The sequence below is a fragment of the Globicephala melas genome, chromosome 10, assembly GCF_963455315.2.
Source record: "Globicephala melas chromosome 10, mGloMel1.2, whole genome shotgun sequence".
Lineage (NCBI taxonomy): Eukaryota > Metazoa > Chordata > Mammalia > Artiodactyla > Delphinidae > Globicephala > Globicephala melas.
The window spans coordinates 19,312,407-19,335,283 of record NC_083323.1 but is presented as its reverse complement, the minus strand read 5'-3'; the positions used below and the strand labels follow the sequence as shown (position 1 = coordinate 19,335,283).

At 34.6% G+C, this 22,877-nt stretch overlaps 2 protein-coding genes across 2 annotated transcripts in view; one reads left to right on the top strand and one right to left on the bottom strand.

The window, feature by feature from the left end:
• PARPBP (PARP1 binding protein) overlaps positions 1 to 16,227 on the top strand; it is an 82,742-nt gene extending 66,515 nt beyond the window's left edge. Inside the window, exons 8-11 of the mRNA XM_030856240.2 lie at positions 910 to 1,088; positions 3,387 to 3,468; positions 15,280 to 15,415; positions 15,887 to 16,227. Coding sequence (XP_030712100.1) covers positions 910 to 1,088; positions 3,387 to 3,468; positions 15,280 to 15,415; positions 15,887 to 16,227 — 738 coding nt within the window. The remainder of the gene's footprint in view (positions 1 to 909; positions 1,089 to 3,386; positions 3,469 to 15,279; positions 15,416 to 15,886) is intronic.
• A 568-nt stretch (positions 16,228 to 16,795) lies between these two features.
• On the bottom strand, positions 16,796 to 17,953 carry PMCH (pro-melanin concentrating hormone). Its single transcript, XM_030856246.2, has 3 exons — positions 17,705 to 17,953; positions 17,163 to 17,361; positions 16,796 to 16,858 (listed from the first exon to the last, which is right to left on the bottom strand). The coding sequence occupies exons 1-3, from the start codon at positions 17,951 to 17,953 to the stop codon at positions 16,809 to 16,811; spliced, it is 498 nt and encodes a 165-aa protein (XP_030712106.2). The 3' UTR covers positions 16,796 to 16,808.
• Positions 17,954 to 22,877: the final 4,924 nt, after the last annotated feature.

Genomic DNA, 22,877 nt, shown 5'->3' with positions numbered 1-22,877 from the left:
GACTTCCCTGGTGGCGCAATGGTTAAGAATCCGCCTGCCAATGCAGGGGACACGAGTTCGATCCCTGGTCTGCAAAGATCCCACATGCCGCGCAGCAACTAAGCCTATGTGCCACAACTACTGAAGCCGGCACGCCTAGAGCCGGTGCTCCACAACAAGAGAAGCCCGCACACTCCAACGAAGAGTAGCCCCCACTCGCTGTAACTAGAGAAAGCCCGCACACAGCAACGAACACCCAATGCAGCCAAAAATAAATAAATAAATAAATAAATAAATAAATAAATAAATATATTTAAGAAAAGGAAATAACACTTAGCACTCTGTAATGCCATTATTGGTTACTTATTTATTTTATAAAAGAGCCTACGGGTTCCTTGAGACACTAGTTTTTACCTTTGTAGCCTTAGCTTCAAATGCAATTCTTGGGACTTAGTATGTGCTTATGGGTGATTACTGAATGAATGAAGGTCAGCTAGTTTTTTTATTTTTGCATTTGAGTAGATCTGTACAGCCATCTGTGGGGTTGGTATTCAGATCACCAGAATCTCACTTCTGGTATAAGAGAGAAAAAATATCAGTATACAAAGAAGTTAAGTCACGAGGCTGAGATCACATAGATTGTAGCTAAACTTTCTGACTTATAAAGACTAATGTTATTTTGACCAAAATCTAATGTCTTCCTTTGATAATACTATTTTCTATATTTTTTGTGCTTCTGGAAGTTCATAAGATTGATTTTATTATGGCTTGAGGGATAAATATTCACATGCCGTAGAGCCACTTCTCGTGGCTGATTTTTTTATAGCTTAATAGAAGAGGAAGAACAATAGCACATGAAATGGAAAAGAGTGGCTGATTGACCCAGCTGGGGTGATTGTTACATTTATTTGAAATTGTTTCCTGTTCTAGCCAAAATCTCATGCCATAAACCATGGCACTGCATACTGTGGCAGAGATACTGTGAAAACTTTACTGGTTCTTTTGGATGAAGAAGCAGCCAGTGCTCCTACCAAAAACAAAGCAGAGCTTTTATATGACGATGAAAACACAATTCTTCATAATGGAACTTCTATTCTTACACTTTTTAGGTAAGTAATGTGGAAGTTATATGTATGTGAATATTAACTTAAGTCTATAAAGGAAATTTTTGAAAAAATCACCTCATTTGTTATAAAAGAAATACATGCTATGGTTAGGAAACTTGGGAACTACAGAAAAGTATGAAGAGAAAAAATAAAAGTTAGTTAAAGGGAGATTGAACATTTGAATGTGAGGGAGTTATATATAAAAGTAGTATTTTGTGAGAGTATGAGTGGTGTTTTTTGTTTTTGTGTTCTTGTTTTTTGCTGTGGAAATATTTGCATAGATATTTGTGTCAAAAACTTTGCTAAATGCTTTCACTTATATCAGCCCTCACAGCAGTCTCTTTTAGTAGTCTCCCCAATTTATAAGTGAAGAATTAGAGACTTGAGAGAGATAGCAAGCAATTTGTCTAAGTTGGCAAGCAGCAAAGGTGTCTTTCTCCAGAACCTGAGGTCTCTGCTCCAAAGATTGTGCTATTTTGCTTGAGAATAGGAGAGTCGGTATACACCAGACTTACACTGGAATTGACATTTACTTGTTCTTCATCGCATTATGAAGAAAATACTAAATTACTGTTGGTATTCTGTGCAAGACATTGATACTCACCAGTTTTAACAACAATTCGGTCAAACACTGAGTTGGTGATATTTTTAATTAATGAACATTCATTTATAGAAACATTTAAAATTTTAGAATAACGGTTTAAAATTGTATTATTACATTGTGGAGGATTTTTAAAAAATTGTCCTGTTTGATCTTTTCTATTTTCTGCTTGAGCCACTTTCTAGAAATCTGATTTTAGTCTAAAATTGTTCATATCTATCTATGATTGCTTTACTTTCTCTCTCTCTCCTGTGCTTCACTATCTTTTCTCTTTAAAGAGAAACTTTATAATGCTCTATCATTCAGTGTTGACTTCTAATTCCTTTGCAATGAAAATTTATTTTATCAATGATTTACTTATACCCTGTGTTGGAATCCCAGAAAAGAGTATAAAGAAAATGAACCTTTGTTTTTTTCCTCCTGTCAACTTACTTCTGTTTAACAAAGTTTGCTTTTAGGTAGAAATATAAATGATTTAGATTTTCTCTTAGATTGAATTCTGTCATTTTCTTAGAGAAAGTTATTTTGTGTTTGTTGGATTTTCTAAATAAAATTAATCCCTACATACATTTTAAAGAGGTATTTTTCTATACTCAATTATGTGGCCAAACGCGTTTATAGTTACCTTAGCATTTTCAATTGTCATTGTGCAGACAAGTACCAGTCCATGGTAAAGTATATTTTTAAGGGTCTGCATCGAAATGATAAAATTAAGGACAATGTATATGAATGTAAGTCAATGTAGGGTTATAAACTAGTCTTTCTTAGAATAGATTATCCTTTATTCTTTCTATAAAAAATAAATTTATTTATTTAATTTATTTATTTTTGGCTGCATTGGGTTTTCGTTGCTGCGCACGGGCTTTCTCTAGTTGTGACAAGCGGGGGCTACTCTTTGTTGCGGTGCATGGGCTTCTCATTGCGATGGCTTCTCTTGTTTCAGAGCATGGGCTCCAGGCACACGGGCTTCAGTAGTTGTGGCACGCAGGCTCAGTAGTTGTGGCTCGCAGGCTCTAGAGTGCAGGCTCAGTAGTTGTGGCACACCGGCTTAGCTGTTCCCCGGCATGTGGGATCTTCCTGGACCAGGGCTCGAACCCGTGTCACCTGCATTGGTAGGCGGCTTCTTAACCACTGTGCCACCAGGGGAGCCCCCTTTATTCTTATGTAATGGTCTTTTGACACAAAGGGGTTATGACTCTGGCTCTATTAAGCTAAAAAGGAATTTACTGAGGAATCCATGTTTGGCTCCAAATTGCCAGTATCTCCTTCTCTATCATGTCTTCTCTGACCCTCCTATTTCTAAACTATGCTTTTCTCTTTTGAATTTCCCTGCCATGGCATCTGTCCTTTTTTATTTTGAATTTTAGTTATGTGGATATCTTATTTCCCTTACTTAGATCAAGATGCCTGAATTCAGAGCCAGTGAATGAATGAACTTTCTATTCTTCACAACATCTTATACAGTGCCTTACATATAGTAGAAGCTCAAATATTTAGTGGCTGAATTAATTAATTAAGCAAATTATTAGTATTTAGAACTCTCAGAATAGGAATATGGACACTTTTAAATAGTATTGTAAACAACTAGGTTCAGTTGTTCAGAATAAACTTTCATTCTCTAACTGCTTTTGGATAGTGGAGAGGTGTAAACTAGTTTAAAAGCTACTTTGGTTTATAAATTTTTGCTTTTTTTGGACTAGATCTCCCACACAAGTGAATAATTCATCGATGAAACCCCTAAGGGAACGTATCCATATGTCAGTGCAAGAGAAAACAGTTAAGGTACAATTTAATATACTGTCATGAAAATGATAAAAATTGGTTTACTTTCAGAAGAATAAATATATAAAGCTGAGCTGGGTATTATAAACATACATTATACATGGAACAATAGGGATTAAATGGAAAATAAGTTATGACAGTTGACACACAGAAACTTTCCTTTTAATACAAGCTTGGCTAATCTGTCTCTGGTTTATTCAATACTTGGACCTAAAAGAAGGAAAGGAATAAGCACCTGCTATGGTAAGTGTTCAATAAATATGTGTTCAGTGAATGAGGGGGAAAATAAAGAGGAGATGGTTTTCTCATTTACATTTCTAATATCTTAAACTGAATCTTGAGAGTCTATATAATTTCAGTTTTGTTCCCATCTGAAGACATAATGGCAGAATATAATTGATTTTGGATTGAGATAAGGAGAACATTTCACATTGTTCATTGACTAGAGCTATTCTTTATATTTTCACTTGGTTTGAACTGAGTATCCCAGTTCTCATTTGAAACATTTGTGCCTATAAGTAGTCAGTAACATGTTTTTAGGCACTTAAATTTTTCTTGGTCTTATTTTTCAAAAAAGAAGCTTGTTTTTAACTCATTGATTTATTCAGCATACATTTTTGGGTATCTGCTATGTGCCAGACACTGTTCTATGGTTGGGAATTCATTTGTTCAACAAAATTTTCATGTAAAATTTACAGTTATCCTTAAATTATCAAATAATTATTCATCTTTTGATATAACTTTGAGAACTCTAATTTGTTCTTTATATTCCCATTTGGAAAGTTAGTCCCAATTAGCAAAGCCTTTAGTTATCTGTTTCTTCTACATACCCCAAATCCATTTAGTTTATTTAGATTAATAAGTCTTATCTTCCTATTGGTTATTAGTAGCTGTTAGTAGTTAACATCTATGGAATACATCATTGATTTTTATATAATTTTTCTGTGAAAAAACTTGTCAATTCTTTGTTATATTAACCTAAGTACTTGTAGTCGAGGTGTAAGATTTTTGAAAAAAACACCTATCCTTTGGACTTGATTAGAAACGGAAATGTAACAGATTCTTTAATTTTTCCCTGCTATGGCTACTGACAAACTTTAATATTTTCATTTAAAAATCACTGGGAGTTGCAAGAGGAAGGGGATATGGGGATATATGTATACATATAGCTGATTCACTTTGTTATACAGCAGAAACTAACACAACATTGTAAAGCAATTATACTCCAATAAAGATGTTAAAAAAAATTCAAGTAATACCATTAAACAGTGAAGTAGATATCTGTAAACTACTTAGAAAATTGTCTGGAACCTAATAGATTAACGATAAAAGTTATCTTCCTATGCAATCTTCTATATGTAATAAATTCAAGTAAAAAGTAAAAAAATAAAAATAAAGATCATTGGGATATTTTGTTAAACTAAGTAAATCAAAATGAAAAGATCTGTCTGAATAATGAGAAGGTGTTTTTAGAAATTGGTAAGAGTCAACTAATTACTGTAAAATTTATGAACCAATTTGTAAAGTTTTGGGAGGTAGAAGAGACAGTATCTGATCCAGTCTCATTTATAGATGAGGAGATCAAAATCCTTGAGAAATCACCTTATCCAAGATATCATAACTACCAGGAAATATTTTATGCCATTGTGCAAAACCATGGATAAATACTAATAAGACTATAATTACATTGCTTCTGTTACTTAATAGTGGAGCTGGCTTACTCCACGTAGCTCTGAAACTAAATGGCAATAGAGAAAGGAAGGAATTGGTGTTTATGGTTATATTTTATAGTACAGTACTCTTTATGAAAGCAAAGTGTGAAAATAATTGGTTTAGCCAGGTATACAGCTGAACCATGGCCAGATCGAGTACTTGCTGGAATAACAAAAAATGCTGCTAATATTTACTACTAAGTAACTATGGAAAAGTAGTTTAACAGCTTTTTACCTTATTATCCTGTTACTTTTTCTCTTTTGGCATTTAATTCTCTTTTTTATCATGGAAAGGATATACGATCTACACTTGAAAAACTGTCTTGGAAAGACAAAGGTAGATACTGTTAGAGAACTTAGAATTTTGATGTTGTAGATCATACTTGATTGTGAAATATCCATGTCATTATTATTTGGGGCAAATTAACTTTTCTTGGATTTTCATTTCCTTGTTCATAAATAGAAATAGGCACTCCTGATCCCCAAATCCTATGAAACCACTTTGGAAAGTGTTCATTAACTCATTTGAAATGCTCAAGTTTTATTTTCTACTGTAGCTTATTTGGAAAATTGTCTGTGATGGTCAAATAAATTCCCCTGGGAAGGAAATTAGAAGGTTCTTCCTGAACCTTCATGGATTTGGTAGGAGCCTTTAGAGAATGCTTTCTTCCCATTCTTACCCCAGTTTCCAAGCGATTTATACAAGTACCGTCATACCTTTTTATTATAAGATCTTTCCAGGAGACATTTACCTTCTTAGGTCTCTGTAAATTAATTAGTTTTATTCCTTTCAGCTTGATTTAGCCATATTTTGCTTTTCAGACACAACTGAAAAGTTGTATATACATATCTTTTTCCTTATTCTGAGTCTAGTGTTTTCCTCCGTATTATGTGTATGTCCGAATAATCATCACCGTTAACTAACTTAATAACTTAAGTCAGTGGATCAGAAAAATGCTAGATCTTTAAAAGTTGACCTAGTTGGGACAGTGAAAATTAGGACATAGGTAGTTGGAAAAAATAGACTGGCTCTAACTCTGGTACCTATTATAAGCAGCCAGGCAGTACAATGCTCATGGTGTTGGAAAATTAGACATCCATGTTTAACCTTTAGGGTATTCCAAAACTGAGTATATCCAAATAAAATGGTGTATTGAGTTCAATTAGAATTTCCTTCCCCTAATACTTAAAATGAGTACAAAATAGCAATAACTAGCAAAAATATTCACCAAGAGCAAACAACAGAAAATAATTTAATTGGATACAATAAACTTCAGAAACGATGGCCAAGAAAGGAAAGATTTCAGAGGGAAAAGGCACGACATGATTTAGCAACTTAATCTAGCCCCAGTCTCCACATAGTGTGCTAGTGAGTTGACAAAGTCCTGAGAATTATCACTAAAATATTTCCAAAACTGAGAAGCCAACTGTGTGTTCTTTTTTTTTTTCTTTTTAGAGAAATAGCAGAAGTGGCAACTACATAGTAATGTGGAAAATGAACTCTGGGATTTACACATTGACACAGTGAAGGCTCTAGTGCTGCATACTGAATTGTGGAAATTATCCAAATGATCCCCTTGCATTTGAATGAAATACAGCCTCTAAATAGAGGGACTTTTTATGGTACATATAATACATAATAAATTCTTAGAAGAAAGTGAGGAACCAACCCAGAAATTTTTTCAGATTGCCTATCTCCTCAACTGAATGTTACTTTTGCCTCCACCGTTCTTCAGGCTACAGAAAAATGGGGGATAACAGAAAATATGCAGCCTTCAAAATGTAACTGAGGAGCAAGTAAAATGCTGTCAAATAAGGAGGAAACAGAATCAAGAAACCACTCACAGGCTTGGAGGCTTCTGTTTCTAACTAGGATGTAGTAGATCATGGCAAAATACCATTTCTGCTACAATAACAAAATAAAAGGCACATAAGTTGGGGAAAATATTTTAAAAGACATAAGAAAGCTATGTAAGCAAAACAGTTTAAATAAACTAAAAATCTGGAGAGGGTAAAGTTCTTCTGAGGTGAACAGACTATTATCAGAGTTTTCTTCCCTGGGATTATTTTTCCAATTTTGGGTATGAGCCAAGGATTGATCTTGGCCCATGTAAAGGAACTCACTGACAGAAAGAGGAACTAACAAATATTTTGATGTCTTGAGGGGCTGGCAACAATTTGGAAACTTTGGAGCCCTGAATGCACAGTTATTTTTACCTACGGCACCTATGCTGAATTTTGGAGCTGAGTGGGAGGTTAAGGAACCTCAATCCAGTATACTAAAATCACCTGTAGTCTTGCAGTAGCACAGAAGACAAGGCTCCTCTTGAGGAGTGTGACCTGGCTCAAACGCATGGCTGTTGCCTTCTCAAGATATTTGCCACGTTTGGAAATGAAGTGGGTTGGGAGACCGAAGAATACAATGTAAAAACCTTTGAAAGACAGACTGAATCCCCCAGACTTTCAGGTCAGAGGTGATAGAGATCCACAAGGCTCTCAGTTGAAAGCTTGAGAGGGACATTCCCGAAGGAGAGGTTAAGAACCAGAAGTCAAATATGAGTTATGACAGCTGCAACCCAGCTTTGACTCAGGTCAGTCCCTGTTGGCATTGCGGTTATCAGCCCCTCTCTGTGTCTGCCTAACAGAGACAAGGGAAACCCTTGATAGAAGATTTCATCTGGAGCCTCTATAGTTCCTTTATATACTGGACATGAGAAGAGACAGGAAGACTTGTCCTTTAATCAAGAGAAAAAACTAACAATAGAGACAGACTCACAAATGACCCAGCTACTGGAATCAGCTGAGAAGGAATTAAATTTTTTTTTTTTTTAACATTTAAAGTTAATTAGGGCTTCCCTGGTGGTGCAGTGGTTGGGAGTCCGCCTGCTGATGCAGGGGATGTGGGTTCGTGCCGCGGTACGGGAGGATCCCACGTGCTGCGGAGTGGCTGGGCCCGTGGGCTGTGGCCGCTGGGCCTGCGCGTCCAGAGCCTGTGCTCCACGGCGGGAGAGGCCACAACAGTGAGGTCCACATACCGCAAAAAAAAAGGTAATTAAAGGAAAAGGGCAAAATGGATGAAAAATTGGGAAATTCCAACAGAGAATCAATTTTTTTATTTTTTGGCAAGCTGCACAGCTTGCGGGATCTCAGTTCCCTGACCAGGGATTGAACCTGGGCCATGGCAGTTAAATTGCCAAATCCTAACCACTAGACCACCGGGAACTCCCAAGAATCAAAAATTTTAAATCAGAACCAAATGGACATTGCAGAACTGTAAAAACATTATCTAAAATTAATAATTCATTAGGTGAATTTATTTATTTATTTTAAAGATTTTCTGATGTGGACCATTTTTAAAGTCTTTATTGAATTTGTTACAATATTGCTTCTTTATTATGGGTTTTTTTTTTTTTTTTTTTGGCCCCGAGGCATGTGGGATCTTAGCTTCCCAACCAGGAGTTGAACCCGCACTCCGTGCCTTCAAAGGCGAAGTCTTAACCACTGGACCATCAGGGAAGTCCCTAGGTGAATTTAATAGTAGACCAGACATAGCATTAGGTAGCATAGTGGACATGAAAATAGGTCATTAGAAAAAAGTCCAAACTAAAGCAAAGAGAAAATAAAGAATAAAAAAGCAGAAGAGAAGAGTAGGACACAGAAAATGTCTTAACATATGCCTAACTGGATCCTCAGAACGAGAGGAGAAAATAGGATTGAAATAGTATTTGAAGATATAATGATTGTAATATTTTCCAAAGCTTAATTGGTCCTTTCACATCAGGTAGTAGTTAGAAGATGTGAGGAACAGATGTGTGGTTTCCTTTAATAATGCACAGTTGCATATGGGTTCCAATATTATGGACCTAGCAAGCTAAAAAATGTCCCTGAGTCCTTTGAAAATCCATCTGCCTTTCATGTATGTGCCACACACACACACAGGACATAGATTGTAAAGCTTCTTTCCAGAGCAGTGTTCTCCAGTAGAACTTCTGTGGAAATGTTCTGTAATTTGTGCTATCCAGTACTGTAGGTGCTAGCCACGTGTGACTATTGAGCACTTGAAATGTGGTACTGCAACCGGGGAACTCGATTTTTAATTCTATTTAATTTTAATTAATTAGCTACACATGGCCAGCATATTAAACAGTTGCATTTCTAGTGGATTAAAGATACACACAAATGCAATAACTGAAAACCCATAAGTAGAGGAAATGGTGCTCTGACCATGAGAGATTAGAATAAATAGGATTTAAATAGGGAGAGAGGATGGAAGAGAGCATTGCAGGTGGAGCAAACAACTGATGAAAAAGTATTAGATTGTCTTAGCTAGTATAAAGAGGCTGTGCATTCCATAGTGAACAAAATAAGTGAATAAATAATGTGGGGTAAGGTTAAGGAAGGTGTGGCTTTTGTACTTTTTGTGGGGCTTATTGTAAGGATATGTGCATGAGAACCTAAGAAAGGTGGAATATTTAAGAACTTGAAAGTAATGGTGGATATAATGGGGCTTAAGGACTTCAGCTGCATGGTTCTCTGTACTTAAATGTGATGTAACTTTGTGTGTATACCTCTCTCTTGTTTCTGTACCAAATGGTTTTCTTACTCTATTGAACAGAGTAGAGTTTACTCTGTACATGTTTTTCTATTGATATATCAGAGCTTTTGCCCTTAGGGTGCTTTAACTGTTCTTTACCAGTCTACTTCTCTCATTTCTGTGTGCTGTGGTTTCTTTACTCTCCGTACATCTTTTTCTACCTCCAAGCTTTTGCTTACTCTTGGTTTCTGTTCCCTCATACCTTCTGCTCGCATACACCTGTTAGAGTGTGTTATAATTTTACTTAATTAATGCACTCAGCAAACATGTATTAAATGCCTACTGGATACCGGGCTCTGTCCTAGGCACTGTAAATATATCAGCAAGCAAAACAGACAAAAACCCCTGCCCTGATGAGCAAGTTGTCCCCCAATATTTGTGGGACTAGGGTGAAAGAACATAAATGGAAACCCCTGGTCTACCCCCGCAATCCTTTTAATGCTAGTTCTGTTCCATACTGTTAGACACACTCCACCCAGAAATGTATACATCCCGCTCCCTGTCACCCTTGTCATAAACAGTCAGCCCTTCCTAAAGGAAGAGGCCAGTGCTGGCCCAGTGCCTAGGCAGTTTAAGCAGGGAATTCTGGGGTGCCAGGTTCTTGGAACAGGATCTAAAAGTAGGAGTCATAGTCTCCTAGTGGGCATATCCAAGTCCCTGTGGACTTATTCCTCACCCGGTGTGATGAAGAGGGCCAGAGCAGGCCATCAGTTGGCAAACTAAGGTTTTGTTCATGGAGCTTACCTTTTAGTTGGGAGAGGCAGATAATAAACAAAACAAACAAGTGAATTATATGGTATATTAGAAGGTTATCAGTGCTATGGCAGGAAATAAAGTTGGGGAGGAGGGTAAGAAGAGTGTGTTCCTTTGTGTGTGTTTTGGTTTTAAAGGGAATGATCAGTACAGGTCTCTTTGAGAAGGTGACATTAAGCAAAGGCTTTAAGGGAATGAGCAGCATTTTTCATTAGAATGAAAATGGGATGTTTGTATTAGTCTGAACTAAAATTTGAACTGTTTTGGCTGAAGTAATGAGGTTGGGATTTATTGCGTACCTTCTAAGTGTCAAGTGTTATACTAGGTATTTTATATCCCTCATTCCAATTAATCCTTTTTGAAATCTAGAAGGCATTATTTTCCAGACCATATACCTAGTAAGTAACAGAACAGTGGTTGTATTCAGGTATAAGACTTCAAAGTTTATGCTGTTTCCAAAGTGTAAACGAAGGCGTAGTAATTATAATAGTCATCATTTGATATACTTACAAATTCATATGCCATTAAGAATAGCAAATCTCTGTTCTTTTGAAAATGTGATAATGTAAGAATGAAAAGGTGAATTTTGAATATTTATTTTTAGTTATATATTTAATAGGTATGTTGAGTAATTTCTTTTTCCAAACTTGTTGATAAAATTTATAGCCCCCGCTATAATGGGGGCTTAGAAATTTCATTTTCTTATTAATACAGCTAACTGAGAGTTTCTGTGACTTTTCAATATTTTGACTCATTTGTCTTAATTTAACTGGAGTCAGGCTTTCCTATGTGAAGTACTATTTTCCTCAAACTGGGAACCTACTAATAATTTCAATTTAAAAAGAGCTTGTGGCAAAAGGACTTTTCCAATTCTTGGCAAGTTTGAAGTTCATTGCAATTTTACTGTGGATAGAAATCTTTCCAAAGGGGGGAAATCACTCTACAAAGGAAAACTTTGAATCTTTTTCTCTCATGTGACTTGAACATAAAATGATTTTAACAGCCATGTATGAATCTGGACATTATTCTTAGTTGTTAAGTACTTCAAAAGCACTTTCAAAAAGGAATTGTTTTGCTTATTTGTGATTCCAAATCAAATACACAGAGAGATTTGGAAGATTTGCAACAGGAAGTAATCTCAATTCTATGTAGCCACTAATCTTGTACAGAAAAATTCAACTTTTATGAACAAAGGAAAAGCAATCTCTTTTAAGTTATAAATACAAGTCAATGTAGCTTGTATTGTTTTAATAACCAAAATGAAGAAGCTGATTGTAAGTTCATTTTTTGAGCTGCATTCCTAGAATCATTTTAGGGTTGGCCAGGTCCTGAGACACCTAATTCAACAGATTTCTTACTCTATAGGAGTACTTTCTTTATATGTTACTACATTAATAACTGTATAGTATCTACATATATCTTTAGAGTTACATAGCTGTTTCATATTTTTAACTTCATTTAATCCTCACAACTCTATGAGGTAAATATTCCCATTTATATGTGGATAAGTGAGAGGTTTAGAGGTTTACCCAAGATCATCTACTTAGTAAGTGATAGGGCCAGTATTAGAAGCCAGGTCTTTTGACCACAAATCTGATGCCTTTTCCATCACATCATCTTGTTTCTTTGTGTGGGTTTCTTAGTTGGACATCACATTGTTGGCTCCAGTCAAGTTCATGATCAGTTAAAATCTCTAGGTCTTTATTTCATATGTTGTTTTTAAGTCAGGTTCTCCTCATCCTGTACATCTGTAATTGATATTTTGAACTTAAATACAGGACTTTGTTTATCCTCATTCATTTTCATCTTATTATTTTCTACTTATGGTTCTAGCCTTCTGAGATCTTTTCAATCTTGATTCTATTATCCAATTTATTTATTATTTCTTCCAGCTCTGTGTCAACAGCAAATTTTATAAGTAGAATGTCTTTGTGATTATGGAAGCCATCCTAGTAATCTCTTTAGTATACTGTGTGCCTGTCACATAGTTGGAACTTAATAAGTGGTAATTGATAAAAAAGATCTTTGTACAGGGCAGGGAAAAAACACACATATAATCTTTTACAAAAAAGAAAAAAAACACCCTCAATATAACTACTCTCAGTTATTACTTTTGGATATAAGTATTCCAAGATTGCCATAGAACCATTGTGGTTCTCTCTTGTGTTTTGATATGTTTATAAATAATATTTTTCATGGTAAATATAGCGGTTAACTGATTTTCTTTCACATCTCAACCCATAATCAGTATTTTAAGAATTTCCTTCTAACTCTAGTTTTCTGAAACTGCCCTACTGTCACTAAGGGCTAGAGAATTTCTCTATGGGGGGCCTAAGGAGAAGAAATCTAGCTGTCAGGAGGGCTTATTGAACTTGTTTTGCGACTGTATTTACATAGCAAAGAAAGCTTTTTACTCAGATATATGTTTAAAATTAATAAAAATGCCAACTTTCTAAAGAAATTTTTATTCACATGCAGCATGAGATTGAGAAAATATCAGTTGTCTGTATTAAATAATATAATTATTGTATTTTTATTTAGAGTGCTTTACGAGTGGTACTGATGAAGGTTTTGTGGTGGGAGGCTCTAGTCCCCCAAGCCACCTGTAGGTGCCATCACTATCTGGATATTATGGGAGTGATCCTTGCCAGCCACTTAGCATCCATTTACTTTCATGGCCTCACCATACTCTTTATAACTCTCTGTAAGCAATAAGTTTATAATTTTCTATAAGTAGTAACTGGCGAAATGAAAGAAACGTATAAAAAGATGTCAGCAGCTAGTATTGGTTTTGTAGATGGAAATAAATGTTTTTGGATAATTTACTACAGTGATGATATGATGTAATATAATATAAAGTTTACTTTATTAACAAAATTTATTTTAATAGCTTTATTAATTGTTTTAATTCTCTACTTATGGAATTAATAAAGTCCAAAAAGGCCTAGTTAAAACCTTCAGTTATATTTTAGGGCATCTCATGGTAGAAAATATATAATAGTAGTTGCATTCATGTGGGTTCATGAAGATATTGGGCTGTAGCTCCGTTCATTATCAAGAGCCTACTGTATTTCACTTCTAAAAAAAATAGTTTTTCATCTTTTACATTTTCACATTTTTTTCAATTTTGTGTATTTTTGTGCTTAAATGGAAGATAAATTCTAATTGTCTATATCTTCAAGCAAATTAAATATAATTTTTAGTCCTCTGGGAGTTACAGGCTCTCATAGACACCATTACTCAGAAAGATATAAAATTTGTCATCCTGAGAAAACTTGCTTTTATGGAGCAGCTGGACTGGAGGCTATTCTGATTTCTTCTAAAATATAGTCAGTGGATTTCACTGCTGTTATCTTTGCAAACATCTGAGTGGGTTAATGTAGTTATTGTTCTGAATATATAGCATAGTGTGTAATTACTGAATATATAATGTAAAGTCATGCTGTTTTAGACTTCGTGAACTGTATCAATACATGCTCTGTGAGTATTATTCAGCATAATGTAGTTATACTTTGAAGTATTAATTTTTGAATTGTTGAAGTCCTCTTTATTTAATCATGTATTTGAAATAAGCTTTGTCTGTTTCTGAAAAAGATTTGAGATGATTTCTAATTATTTGGAGAAATCTCCCTACTATAACCAAATGGCATTACACAGCAGCTGCAATTGTTGAAATTTGCATTATCTGTGTAGATTACTTTTGTTCTGAAATTAAGTTCTCTCCCTAAAACAGCCACTGGTTTTATGTTTGCAGAATACATTTCCAAAAATACTTTCTTGGCATGGTGCTTAAGAATTAAATTTAGCTTTCTAATTTTCTCCTATTTGTCATGTTTGAAGATAATTACAGGAGTATACTTTGAATACTCAACTATTAAATCCCTTGGTCACATCTTCTTAGAATGATATAATCAAATCATATTTCTTAATTTTCTAAATATTCATGTTTTGTTTTGTTTTTTGCGTTACGCGGGCCTTTCCCTGCTGTGGCCTCTCCCGTTGCGGAGCACAGGCTCCGGACGCGCAGGCTCAGCGGCCATGGTTCACGGGTCCAGCTGCTCCGCGGCATGTGGGGTCCTCCCGAACCGGGGCACGAACCCACGTCCCCTGCATCGGCAGGAGGACTCTCAACCACTGCGCCACCAGGGAAGCCCTAAATATTCATGTTTTTAATTAAATAATGCCTTTCATTCACCACTTTGTTTTATCTTTCACCTTCTTTGTTAGCTTCCTATCTTTGTTTCTTTCACCTTCTCTTATTTTTCTTTTTTATCCTAACATTTCTCCCTTCCTTAATTTCTCTAATTTCTTGAATTCCATATGCTATTTTTTCCTAAAAGAGTTGTACCCTGTAATTCTTTAAGATTGAAAACTTGTATTTTTCTAGGATTACATATATCATGTATATCATTATTAAACATAATAAAACCACTTTCTAAAGCATCTCAGACATAGGAATGTGTAACAAAGGTCTTTGAAGAGTTTATAATTGATTTGCCTAAGCTTTTACAAAAATTATCAAAAACATACACAAAGCTGGTATTACTGAAAAGAACAAAAATGCTGGTTGTAGCAGTGAATGAGTTTGCAAACTATGAAACATCAAGGATTAAAAGTTCCCACAGATAATGAAATATTTAAGGGAAATTTTTATGATACCTCAGTGACTACAGAGTATATTTCTGTCTAGATGAAAAACTAAATAAAAATAAAGGATAAATTGTATATTTTCTCCTTTTTTCCTGTTACCAGATGAAGCAAACCTTAATTAGATCTCAGTTTGCTTGTACTTACAAAGATGACTGCATGATAAGCAAGGATAAGTGGAATAGTGTTAATTCAGCATCAAAGCCTTTGTGTGTTCTTCACATGGAAAATGACCTTTCTGGTAATTGACCTTATTTGAGCAATTTAATAACAATTCAATTCTAGTGTACTAATTGGTTTTAACTTAAGTAAAACTAGATTTTTTTTTGCAATGTAAAGGTTTATATTTTTATAGACCTGAGTTTATTTAAAAAGTTTATCTAAGTACAAATATATGTATAGGAATAGGACTCAGTTTGATTTAACTAAATGTATTTAAGAAATAACTTGCAGCATTTAAGGATTAAGTGTTATGCATTCAGACAAAGCAAATTTATTGTTTGTAAGGATGAAAAGTGTTAGGGTAAAATGCAAAGAAATGTGATAGTAATATAGCTGTATTTGTTCATCATGTAATTTATATCATTATTTGATTGTAAATCATAAATTTTAAAATATTCTTTAGCCATTTAAAAAGTTTTTTGTAAAATTCTCATGTGTAATAATTTTAAGTATTATATAATTTCTTTCCTCTTTTCATCTTGCATAACAGGAGGTGTAAATTCATCTGTTGGAAGACCAACAATTGGAACAAGTTCTGGAAATGTTCATCTGGACAGAAGTAAAAATGAAAAAGTGGCAAGAAAATCAATTAGTCTGACAGGAAATAAAGGCTCAAAAAGGAAACAGGTGGATTTGGATGATGAAAATATTCTCTGTGATAATGGAAACGAACCACCTCTACACAAAAATGTTAAGATACCTAAGGCATCAAAAGATTTGCAGAGTAAATTAGATGGCAAACTAGTTAGAGCTGCAAAAAGCAATAAATGTACCGCCAAGAACAAATTGATTACTGGCCAGACAAAGTTAACTCAGTTTTTTAGACTATGAATTTGTCTTTTATGTTCTTTAGGTTTATGTATATATAAAACCATTCACCAAAGGCATCTACTTAATTTTCTTTTTTTTTTTTTTGTGGTACGCGGGCCTCTCACTGTTGTGGCCTCTCCCGTTGCGGAGCACAGGCTGCGGATGCGCAGGCTCAGCGGCCATGGGTCGCGGGCCCAGCCGCTCCGTGGCATGTGGGATCTTCCTGGACCAGAGTATGAACCCGTGTCCCCTGCATCATCAGGTGGACTCTCAACCACTGCGCCACCAGGGAAGCCCCCATCTACTTAATTTTTAAGAGATCAAGGTGTAAATTATGGTGCTTTATTATTTTGGTCTGCAGTGTATGTAAGGTTAGCATGTTAAGCATTGTTTAAAAAATACTAGTAAGTCATAATTATGCAGAATATTCACAAAGTTTAATGCACAGGTAAAGCATATCATTTAGGTATATCTTAATACTACTTTCTTTGAAAACAGACATTTAAAATAATACAAGTCATAGTAACATTAAGGGCTTTTTTCCCCACAGGCAATTAAATGATTTTGTTTTCTTCTGAAATGATGATGTGGACCAACAGGTATCACACTTGCCAGCAAGGTCGATAGACTCTTCCCAGCATACACCTGAGCACTGAAGGAAAAAAAAGCTTAAATTGTTTAAAGGACTAGTATCACACAAAATTGATTAGAAATGAAAGAATGGATCTAGTATAGCTAATTCTGAGTAAATCAAAATTATAGTAACTAATAACTAATTATAGTAACTAATTAAATACTTTTTAATTTCACATCTTTTGCAGGGGTCACATAAAATCAAGTAAATTGAACCATGGTCTTGTTTGATTTTGTTGTGATTGGACCCAAATTCAATTAAACTCAGATTTCTATTTTATGATATTAAGATATAAGAATTGAATTTTAAAAAGACTACTCACTGTCAAAATCTCTCCTTCCTATAGGAAATTTAGCTGAGTTTTCTTCATTTGCAATTTCTCTCTTTTCTTGTATTGATTCAGTATTTTGAACTTCATTCTCAGCTGGAAAAGCTACAGATCCTTTTAGTGCAAGATAAGGTTTTATAGCCAGATTCAGTGGCAGACCATTATTTAAGAAATTGTGTTTGGAACCTGCATTCTGTAAAGAAAAGGTTGATTTGTGTTTTAGCTGTCTTATTGGGAATAGAACTATGATACAATTGTGTAATATTCTTATTGATCAAAGATGCTCTACACTGTTTTGACTCTAAAAAATATTTTAGATACAAGGTTTTCAGGGAATAAAAACCTTTTGAATAAGAGATGTTTTCCAGAATGGAAGAACAACCTGGTATGTAGGAAATTTAATCAATTGTCCTAATGCATATTGTGACTTTTTTCACATACTTCTGCTTATAAAAGTATCGACTTTACTTCCAAAGGATTCATAAACATCATTCAAATTTCCACTGAAATAAAGGATAAGTCACATTGCCACTTACCTTTGAATTTTTGTTTTCCTCATCATTCATGAAATTGCTCTCATCATTTTTATATTCCTCCAGGGAAGGAACAACAATTGATTTTTCTTCAGTATCTTCCTTCTGAAAGGCTTTCCCCAACCTCAGTGTTTTAAATACCATGTCATCTTCTAAATTTCTTATTGACTTGGAGGCTGAAGGCGAAACACCTTGAGAAAGCAAAGAAAAAGTTAGTATTAATATGTAGGAAGAGAAACTCATTTTTGCCATTCTTAGTTTGATGTTTGCATGGAGTCAAACAAGGATGTGTAAAATGAAGTAAAATTTCTCAACCTACTTTGTAAATGATTCCTACCTTTATATATTTTCCAGCTTGAATAGAAAGCACTTGAAAGACTTAGACTTTTGTCATTTTAAAAATGACTCATTAGATAGAAGCTAACTTTTTGTATAGCTGCTAATACTTACACTGTTTGGGTTTTAGTGGCATATTGTTTATTTTGAGTGTGAATTTTCTCAGAATCTGATTAAGATCCTTGGTAGAGAGCTTCTGTTGAGGAGATTATAGTCTCTTGAAAATGGGTTGTTATTAAGGAAGACCACAGGACATCAGGCTCTCCATATTCTTGTTTATTCATATTGTTCCCTTCTGTTTATTTTCTGATTAAGTAAAATATTAAAACTAAAGTTATTTCTTTCACTCAGGATAATAAGCGTCAAAGTTTAAATACATTTAATCCTGATTAAGTGGAAATAATCTTCAGAAAGAATTTTTTCCATAAATGCTTGGAATAGCCTTTGGTATTTAAAGTATATATGCCTGTCAGTATGAACAAAAAGTCATTCATTTTATATCTAAAATTGACCTGTCAGGTGTGTTTTATCTCTATATTTACAAAAGGGTATTACTGATATTTATTAATGAGTTTAGCAATTAATGAATAAGAAGTCCATGAAGAGAATATTTATGTGCTCCATAAATGTTAATTTTGGATAATGAGTATGTTGTATGATTTTTAATTAAACATTTCAGGGTTAATTTGTAATGTTGGCCCTGTAGAGTAAGAGAATACATTCTTGTGTATGTCTTCTGGTATATATGTGCAATAGTTTTTCTAGGGTATATTTCTAGTTATGGAATTGCTGGGTCTTGGAGTATGTACATTTCAGCTTTATTAATGCCAAAATGGTTACAGAATAGTAGTAACCAATTTAAACTCCCCCCTGCAGGTTATGAAAGGTCTTACTGCTCCAGGTTCTAGTTAACACTTGGGTATCTTATTGTGCTTTTAATGTTTATTTCTCTAATTACCAAAGACGTAGGATGCCTTTTCATATGCTTAAGTAAAATGCCTTTTAAAGAAAAATTTGTCTATTTCTCTATCAGATTGTTTGGGTTTTTCTTGTTGATTCATGGGAGTTCTTTATATATGCTGGATATTAATTCTTTGTTAGTTGTATATGTTTAAAATATTGTATTTTTTCTCACATTTCTTATCTTTTGAACCGCTTCATGGTGTCTTTTGGTGAACTAAACTCCTTAATTTTAATGTTTAAATTTCTTTTTTTTTTCTTTTTATGGTTAGTATTTATGTTATTTGGAAATCCTTCCAAACCCTGAAGTCATTATCATACTTCTATATATTCTAAAAGTTTAAGACTTTCACATTTAAATTTTTAATTCATCTAGAATCTTGTGTGTGAGAAAGAAATTTTAACTTTTCCAAATGTCCTTATATATTTCTTTTTTTTTAACATCTTTATTGGAGTATAGTTGCTTTACAGTGGTGTGTTAGTTTCTGCTTTATAAAAAAGTGAATCAGTTATACATATACATATATCCCCATAGCTCTTCCCACTTGTGTCTCCCTCCCTCCCACCCTCCCTATCCCACTCCTCTAGGTGATCAGAAAGCACCGAGCTGATCTCCCTGTGCTATGCTGCGGCTTTCCACTAGCTATCTGTTTTACATTTGGTAGTGTATATATGTCCATGCCACTCTCTCACTTTGTCCCAGCTTACCCTTCCCCTGCCCCGTGTCCTCAAGTCCATTATCTAGTAGGTCTGTGTCTTTATTCCCGTCTTGCCCCTAGGTTCTTCATGACCTTTTTTCTTTTTATGTCCTTATATATTTCTTGAATAATTCATCCTGTCTCCACTAATCTGCAGTGCCATCTCTGCAGTGTATTAGGTTTCTATACATGTGTAGGTCTCTTTCTGAACTCTCTATTACACTGCCAAATCTACAGTATTATTTATTATTACTACAACTTAAAAATAACTTTTTTTTTACATCTTTATTGGAGTATAATTGCTTTACAATGGTGTGTTAGTTTCTGCTTTATAACAAAGTGAATCAGTTATACATATACATATGTTCCCATATCTCTTCCCTCTTGCGTCTCCCTCCCTCCCACCCTCCCTATCCCACCCCTCTAGGTGGTCACAAAGCACCGAGCTGATCTCCCTGTGCTATGCAGCTGCTTCCCACTAGCTATCTGTTTTATGTTTGGTAGTGTATATATGTCCATGCCACTCTCTGACTTTGTCACAGCTTACCCTTCCCCCTCCCCATGTCCTCAAGTCCATTCTCTAGTAGGTCTGCGTCTTTATTCCCATCTTACCCCTAGGTTCTTCATGACATTTTTTTTTTCTTAGATTCCATATATATGTGTTAGCATACAGTATTTGTTTTTCTCTTTCTGACTTCACTCTGTATGACAGTCTCTAGGTCCATCCACCTCACTACAAATAACTCAGTTTCATTCCTTTTTATGGCTGAGTAATATTCCATTGTATATATATGCCACATCTTCTTTATCCATTCATCTGTTGATGGACACTTAGGTTGCTTCCATGTGCTGGCTGTTGTAAATAGAGCTGCAGTGGACATTGTGGTACATGACTCCTTTTGAATTATGGTTTTCTCAGGGTATATGCCCAGTAGTGGGATTGCTGGGTCATATGGTAGTTCTATTTTTAGTTTTGTAAAGAACCTCCATACTGTTCTCCGTAGTGGCTGTATCAATTTACATTCCCACCAACAGTGCCACAGGGTTCCCTTTTCTCCACACCTTCTCCAGCATTTATTGTTTATAGATTTTTTAATGATGGCGATTCTGATCAGTGTGAGGTGATACCTCATTGTAGTTTTGATTTGCATTTCTCTAATGATTAGTGATGTTGAGCATCCTTTCATGTGTTTGTTGGAAATCTGTATATCTTCTTTGGAGAAATGTATTTAGGTCTTCTGCCCATTTTTGAATTGGGTTGTTTGTTTTTTCGATATTGAGCTGCATGAGCTGTTTGTATATTTTGGAGATTAATCAATCCTTTGTCAGTTGCTTTGTTTGCAAATATTTTCTCCCATTCTGAGGGTTATCTTTTCTTCTTGTTTATGGTTTCCTTTGCTGTGCAAAAGCTTTTAAATTTCATTAGGTCCCATTTGTTTATTTTTGTTTTAATTTCCATTTCTCTAGGAGGTGGGTCAAAAAGGATCTTGCTGTGATTTATGTCATAGAGTGTTCTGCCTATGCTTTCCTCTAAGAGTTTTATAGTGTCTGGCCTTACATTTAGGTCTTTAATCCTTTTTGATTTTATTTTTGTGTATGGTGTTAGGGAGTGTTCTAATTTCATTCTTTTACATGTAGCTGTCCACTTTTCCCAATACCACTTATTGAAGAGGCTGTCTTTTCTCCATTGTATATTCTTGCCTTCTTTATCAAAGATAAAGTGACCATATGTGCATGGATTTATCTCTGGGCTTTCTATCCTGTTCCATTGATCTATATTTCTGGTTTTGTGCCAGTAGCAGACTGTCTTGATTACTGTAGCTTTGTAGTGTAGTCTGAAATCAGGGAGCCTGATTCCTCCAGCTCCGTTTTCTTTCTCAAGATTGCTTTGGCTATTAGGTGTCTTTTGTGCTTCCATACAAATTGTGAAATTTTTTGTTCTACTTCTGTGAAAAATGCCATTAGTAGATAATTTATTTTCTTATTCACGAACATGAATACAAAGTACAAAGGTATTTTTCCATATTTATTTTGAACTTCTTTAATCTTTTAATGACATTTTGTTGTTTTCTTCATAAAGGTCTTGCTTATCTTTTGTTGCAAGATTTATAATTGTTTATAATTTAATTATAATTAAGCTCCTTATTTTTAGTTATTATAAATTTTATCTTTTAAAATACCTTTTCTAACATTATTGCTGGTTTGTACACATGCAGTTGGCTTTTGTTTAGTGCTCTTATATACAAAAAACTTGTTAAAGTCTTTAATTCCCTAATAATAATAATTATTATTATTATTTAATTCAGTAGTTTATAAATGTATTAACTCTTTAAGGTTTTCCATGAAGACAGTTGATATAAATAATAAAATAATGACATTTTATTTCCTTCTTGCAAGCGTGTGTGTTTGTGTGTATTTATCTGTGTGTCTGTCCACGTGTGCGAACAGACTGACTGAAACCTTCTGTAAATGTTGGACATGGAGATAAGATATCTTTGAAGTATTACTTATTTTACAGAGAATGCTTTTAACTTTTCACCATCGAATATGATGTTTGCTCTAGATTTTTACGTAGACACCCTTTATAACTTGCAGGAAGTTCTTTTCTATTTCTGGATTACTAATAACTTTTGTCATGAATTGTTGAATGTTATTGAATACTTTTTCTGTATCTATTGAAACGATCATACTTTTTCTCCTTCAGTGTTTCATTGAGAAAATGAACAGATTTTTCTCATGTTAAAGCAACCATGTGTTTATGAAACAAATCTTTTAAAATATTATTGTATTCAATTTGGTAATATTTGATTTATATATTTTTCATTTATTATCATGAGTGAGATTGATCTGTAATTTCCCTATCTTCTATTGCCTTTGTCTTCCAAGGCATTAAGGTTGTACTAGCTTCATAAAATAAAGCAGGGGGCAGGGTTTATTCCTTTTTTTCTTCTCCTGTAAAGTGATGTGGGCTTGGTGTTTTGTTGGTGGGCTTAATGGCTGATTCACTTTTTTCAGAGTTGTAGGAACATTCAGCTTCTCTGTTTCTTTTTTTTTTTCTTTTTTTTTTTTGCGGTACATGGGCCTCTCACCGCTGCGGCCTCTCCCGCCACGGAGCACAGGCTCCGGATGCGCAGGCCCAGCGGCTATGGCTCACAGGCCCAGCTGCTCCACGGCACGTGGGA

What these genes read in the sequence shown, in the direction of transcription:
- PMCH (XM_030856246.2), bottom strand. Translation starts at nt 17,953, where the DNA reads ATGGCAAAAATGAGTTTCTCTTCCTACATATTAATACTAACTTTTTCT. An exon ending in AGGAAAACAAAAATTCAAAG is followed by an intron (nt 17,362 to 17,704) that starts GTAAGTGGCAAT and finishes TTTTCTTTACAG; the next exon opens with AATGCAGGTTCCAAACACAA. An exon ending in AGGAAGGAGAGATTTTGACA is followed by an intron (nt 16,859 to 17,162) that starts GTGAGTAGTCTT and finishes TTTTTCCTTCAG; the next exon opens with TGCTCAGGTGTATGCTGGGA.